The 6,000-nt window shown below is 39.1% G+C and overlaps 1 protein-coding gene across 1 annotated transcript; it reads right to left on the reverse strand.

Moving 5' to 3' along the window:
* Nucleotides 1-2,368: 2,368 nt before the first annotated feature.
* Nucleotides 2,369-3,405, reverse strand: LOC141620419 (secreted RxLR effector protein 161-like). The gene is made up of 2 exons (XM_074437294.1): nucleotides 3,253-3,405; nucleotides 2,369-2,905 (listed from the first exon to the last, which is right to left on the reverse strand). The coding sequence occupies exons 1-2, from the start codon at nucleotides 3,403-3,405 to the stop codon at nucleotides 2,369-2,371; spliced, it is 690 nt and encodes a 229-aa protein (XP_074293395.1).
* Nucleotides 3,406-6,000: the final 2,595 nt, after the last annotated feature.

Genomic DNA, 6,000 nt, shown 5'->3' on the forward strand with positions numbered 1-6,000 from the left:
AAGGTCTAGGATTCACAAAACAAGGTCTAGGATTCACAAAATAAGAACAAGAGCAAAATAGGTGATTTCAACCATTTATGACCACGTTTCACAATATTACCTTTTAGTTTCACAATAAGAACAAGAGCAAAATAAGTGTTTTTTTCTATATTCCGAGGTTGTCTCAAGGGTTGAGAACGTTAGTTTATTTACCGGTGTGGATACACTAGAGAGTCCGTACTTTCGGGGTTGAACCAATTTACTATCTACACATAAAGTATGTGTCCCTTTACCCAGATTTTACAAGTTTTAAAATACAATAGGTCTCGCAAGGACCGCATTTCTGTCTTCCGCTTCTACATGTGATGTACCGCGGTCCTTTCATCTATATTTTGACACAATGATCTCTCTCTTAATACAGAGCATTCCCCTTGCGATTGTGGGCATACAAGTGTTATACTGTTATTGACCGACTTTTCTTTTTATTAGTCATATTAGTTGTACCAGCTTAGAGAATGAAAGACCATCTGTTCTACTGAAAGTACTAATTTTTCAAATCTTCAATGTGATACGCTTTTAGTTTCATCATTTCAAGGATTTAACACCACCGTTAAGCATAATCACGTGATTGGACCATTCGCGGACTGTTCAGGGGAAATGATGTAATACTACAATGCTGTAAAATCTTCAATGCTAGAATGCTGTAAAATCTTCAATGCTAGAATGCTGCAAGTACTAATTTTTCAAATTTTCAATGCTAGAATGCTGTAAAATTGTGCATTGTTGGAGACAGATGATATAATATAGGTTATGCAAAATCTCAGGGATTTCCTTTGGTCTGTTATTTATGCATTCAACTAAGATGATCAACAGTTTACACATTGAAGATTTGAAAAATTCTTACCAATCTGATTATCCGAACACCTCCGTCTCAAATTCTTAACAATCTCAAACTCCAATTCTTAACAATCTCAAACTCCATCACTGGTGTACCATATCAGTTGTAATGGTTATCATAAAATTTGAACCTTATATTTTGGAAATCACTCAATTTTGATCAATCGAGCCTTAAATCATCAATTTATGACTGAATTAACAGAATTATATGAATATGCTCAATTTTGATCAATATTTTGAAATTACCTGGAAATTAATCAAAATCTTCTTCGAAAATTGCTGAAATCGCGTTACTGTATGTCGTTCTGATTAAATCTACGAACAATTTTGCCCGAAATCGCTGCAATTGATGTTGCTGATTGGATTTTTGGAGATATTGAAAATCGTTGCAACGTTGTGTGTTATATTTTTTAGAGAGAGAGAGTAAAGTATTTGTGCTCTTAATTGTTTATTTTAGATAGAGAAAATATTTGGGCCAAATGAAAAGTTAAGAATGACCCCAAATATCTAGCCCAATGAACATTGATAATCAGTCCATGTTAATCAGTCCGCCCAAGTTTAAGGAATTTGGTGAGGCCGTCCGCCTCGCCATAATTAACGGCCTCACCGGATCCGGCCTATATATATATATATATATATATATATATATATATATATATATATATATATATATATATTTTGATGCAATTAGTTGAAGAGTAAACGTTGATTGTGTTGACTGATTGGTGACAAGTGTGAGTGATAGCATGATGAGAAAAGATCCATGGTAAGAAAGAGTGAGATAGTACTGATATGAAATAATAGAATTTGAGTTTTGGAGGAATGAGAAGGTATCCGGAGCAATAAAGAGTTAGGTAGAAGAAATAAGGAGTTGAATTGCTAATTGATTTTGTCGAGTGTAAAGGGAAAAGAATGAATGGAGTGAACTAAGAGAATGTTGAACGAAATTAAGGAGCATGAAAGTAAGGAATCATGGAGATGTATGATAGCATCATGAGAGGGTGTGAGTTAATGGTTATATAGGAGTTTTGGGACAACGTGTTAGCCATGAGTTTTATAGAAATCGATATGGGGAAGAATTGTATATTGAATGAATGACAATGGTGTACATGACTCGGGTTTATATAATTGACTAACCCTACAATATTTACCCTAACTCATTCCACAAGTTAGGTATCTAAAAGATACACCTAATATCTAAATATATTATACAATAATCATATGACGATATAAGGAAAATATCGTCCAATACTCCCCCTCAAGTTGGAGCTTCGGGTACTCCGATGCCCAACTTGAATTGTAGAAAATCAAACGCTTCTCCGCCAAGGGCTTTGGTAAATAAATCAGCTATTTGCTCTTTGCTTCGTACATGGGAGGTGGTGATGTTTTTGTTCATCAAATGATGTCGGATAAAATGACAATCAATCTCTATGTGCTTAGTACGATTATGGAACACATGATTTTTAGCGATATGAAGGACAGCTTGATTATCTTAATAAAGGTCCATGGGTTTCGTGTGATTTACTCCCACAGAACGAAGAAATGCCTTAAGCCAAAGTAACTCGCTAGTCACTCCTGCCATTGCACGGTACTCGGCTTCTGCACTCGATTTGGCGACTGTGGCTTGCTTTTTAGCCTTCCACGAAATGGGTGTGTCTCCCAAGGCCACAAAATAACCTGTCAACGAGCGCCTTGTCATCGGACAAGTTCCCCAATCCGAGTCTGAAAAACCGTATAAATGCAATTCCGAACTTTTACTAATTATGATTCCTTTGCTAGGAGTTCCTTTGATGTATCGTACTACACGTATCAATGCATCCAAATGTTCTTTCCGAGGCTCATTAACAAATTGCGATAGAATGTGCACCGAATATACCAAATCTGGACGTGTAATCGTGAGATAAATTAGCCGTCCAACAATCCGCCTATACTTCATTAGGTCTTTAAGTATATATCCTTTAGCTAGAGCAAGCTTATGATTCGGTATAATAGGAGTATTGACGGGTTTTGCTCCGTCCAAACCAGCCTCCTTAAGGATTTCCAATGCATGTTTTCATTGGCTAAGAAACAAACCCTTCGGACCCGTCGCTACTTCTATACCCAAGAAATATTTGAGGCGACCAAGATCTTTAATTCGAACTTTGAATCGAGAAAAGCTTTAAGCCGTGTACTAGCCCCATCGTTATTGCTAAATATGATCATATCATCTACATAAACTAGTACACCAAGGAATATGCCATCTTTGTTATATGTAAATAAGGAATAATCGGCCAAAGACTGCTCAAAACCGTACCTTTGAAGTGAATCGGTCAATTTTGCAAACCAGTTTCTCGAAGCTTGTTTTAGCCCGTATAAGGATTTTAAGAGCTTACATACCTTGCGCTTTCCCTTAGCCTCGAAACCTGGTGGCAATCGTATATAGACTTCTTCATCCAAGTCTCCATAAAGAAATGTGTTATTCACGTCGAGCTGAGCAACCGACCACCCCTTAATTACAGCCACAGCTAACAAACATCGCACACTCGTCATTTTGGCCACCGGAGCAAAGGTCTCATGATAATCGATTCCCTCCACTTGAGTAAAATCTTGAGCTACTAACCTCGCTTTATATCATTCTATAGTTCCGTCTGCATTGTACTTTACCTTATAAACCCATTTACAACCAATGGGTCGTTTGCCTTTGGGTAAATCAACAACTTTCAAGGTTTTATTTGCCTCAAGCGCGTCTATCTCCTTGGCCATGGCTAATCGCCATTCAAAGTGCTTCGATGCTTCTAAGTAACTTCTGGGCTCCGTAATAGCATCGACTTTAGCTAAAAAATTCCTGTAATTAGAAGAAAAACAATTGTTTGTGATATAATCAGTTATTGGGTAGCAAATACCTTTCTTCGAGGAATTCGATTGTCCGGAGTGAGTGTGTTTCATGGGGTTTACAATACGAGTCGATTTGCAGTAGTAGTGTTTCTTCCAATAAGGCTCAAATTTTTGTCGAGCCCCTCTACCAACTGCCTTGTCTTCTTCGACTGGTTCATCAACAACCTGCTCTTCCTCCTCGCCTTCCGGACTGGTAGACCCATCATTACCGACATTTAATTCCTCACTATTCTCGCCATTGTCATTACTCCCCTTTTCTTCGACAGGTTCTTCAAAATGCCCGATGGCAGTCACTTTTGGTTGTGTCTCGGGTGGTCTGGGTATCACGTTTTCATGGGCATTTGCATCGAGTTCGAGAGTATCCTTTTGCACAGCGGAATCAACATACGGAAAGACATGCTCATAAAAGACTACATCTCGTGACTCGAAGATTATTTGTCTTTTTAAATCGTATAATTTCCATCCTTTCTTAACTAAGTGGATACCCGGCAAAAAAACAACGTTTTCCCTTCTCACCAAATTTGTCTTTCGGCTTGTCCTTATTATGGGCATAAGTCAAGCAACCGAAAACCCGCATATTGTCGAAGGTAGGGGGTGTACCATGTAACACTTCGTAGGGCGTTTTCCCATTCAAAATCCGGGTAGGTGTTTTTATGATTAGATAAGCGGCAGTGAGTACACTCTCTCCCCAAAAACGAACGCGTAGGTTGGCTTGGAAAAGAATAGCTCTAGCCTTCTCAAGAATATGTCTATGTTTCCGCTCTACCCTACCGTTTTGTTGTGGGGTGTCGACATTACTTGTTTGGAACAACATACCGTGTTCTTTATAATATTCTTTCAATGATCTCGAGAGAAATTCGGTGCCATTGTCACTTTGGACGGTTTTCACATGTTTTCCAAATTGGGTTATAGTCATTTGAAAGAAATTCCTCATTAATTTATTGACTTCCCCTTTATCTCTCATTAGGTGCACCCATACTCCCCTACTTCGGTCATCCACAATGGTCAAAAAATAATGTGCACCCGATATGCTACTAGTCTTATATGGTCCCTAAATATCATAATGTATTAAGGCAAACAATTCATCACTTCTTTTATTATTAATGAAAAAGGGCAACCGTGTTTGTTTAGCACGACAGCAAGAATTACACACATCATCATTGTTCCAATTTAAATTACTACCAACTAATGTAGAAAAGGAAGGTAAAATACTATTGGAAGGATGCCCGAGTCTCCTATGCCAAAGACGAACATTCCCACTATCACTTGCTTTAGTCCTTGACACAATCTCTCGGTTGCTCTTCATGATTTAAACCCCATCCTTGTGCTCACCCCGTCCAATCTGAATCCTCGTAGTTTGGTCCTATATGACACAATAATCAGGATGAAATATCACAATACAATTATTCTCCCTAATTAATTGTTGAACAGAAATTAAATCGCTAGTAAGGGATGGCACGTATAAAATATCTTTCAATACAAATTTTTCATTGATTTGGACCACTCCATGGTCTTGAGCCATTATATGCGAGCCGTTTGGTAGCCCAACGGTGGAAGGCGCGCTCTTCCAAGCTTTTTCCAGTAAATCTCGTCTACCTGTCATATGATGAGAAGCACCACTATCTAGTAACCATTCAATTGTATAATCGATTTCCTTACCAGACAGTTTATTACTACTTTCTGCTTTGTTGCTTAACAAGCTTCTTAGAGCAACAAGCTCGTCATTGGACAAGGCTTGCGCTGTCTTTTGCGAATCAGAATCGTTTGTTGATACGGCATTAGCAACCTGGAAAGTGTTACCTCTGACTCGTCCACCTCGTCCACGGCCTCCTCGGCCACGGCCTCGTCCTCGTCCACGAGGTGGGTATCCATGCTTCTCGAAACAATTTTCTTCGGTGTGATAATCCTTGTTGCAAAATGAGCAATGAACAGGATCGTCTTCCCCTCGCTCCTTATTAGGGTTGCTGCTACTTCCACGGCCAACGACATTAGTTGCCTTGACTGCCATTGTGGCTTCATGAACGTCTTCTCTCACCTTTGTCACGGCCCTATATCGTTCTTCCCGCAACATGAGCGCGTAGGCTCGGCTCAATGAAGTGATATCGTCTTCCATCAATAAATTCGAGCGTATATTGCCAAAAAGATTTGTGTCGAGGCCCATGAGGAATTGATGAACCTTTTCTTCCTCGCGTTCTTTAAGCAATGCCGCTGCCGCTCCGCAGGTACACTGTGGGACTCGACTATAGTTGG

Source organism: Silene latifolia, chromosome X (assembly GCF_048544455.1).
Source record: "Silene latifolia isolate original U9 population chromosome X, ASM4854445v1, whole genome shotgun sequence".
Lineage (NCBI taxonomy): Eukaryota > Viridiplantae > Streptophyta > Magnoliopsida > Caryophyllales > Caryophyllaceae > Silene > Silene latifolia.

What these genes read in the sequence shown, in the direction of transcription:
- LOC141620419 (XM_074437294.1), bottom strand. Translation starts at nt 3,405, where the DNA reads ATGACGAGTGTGCGATGTTTGTTAGCTGTGGCTGTAATTAAGGGGTGG. An exon ending in AGGCTAAGGGAAAGCGCAAG is followed by an intron (nt 2,906 to 3,252) that starts GTATGTAAGCTC and finishes GAAATCCTTAAG; the next exon opens with GAGGCTGGTTTGGACGGAGC.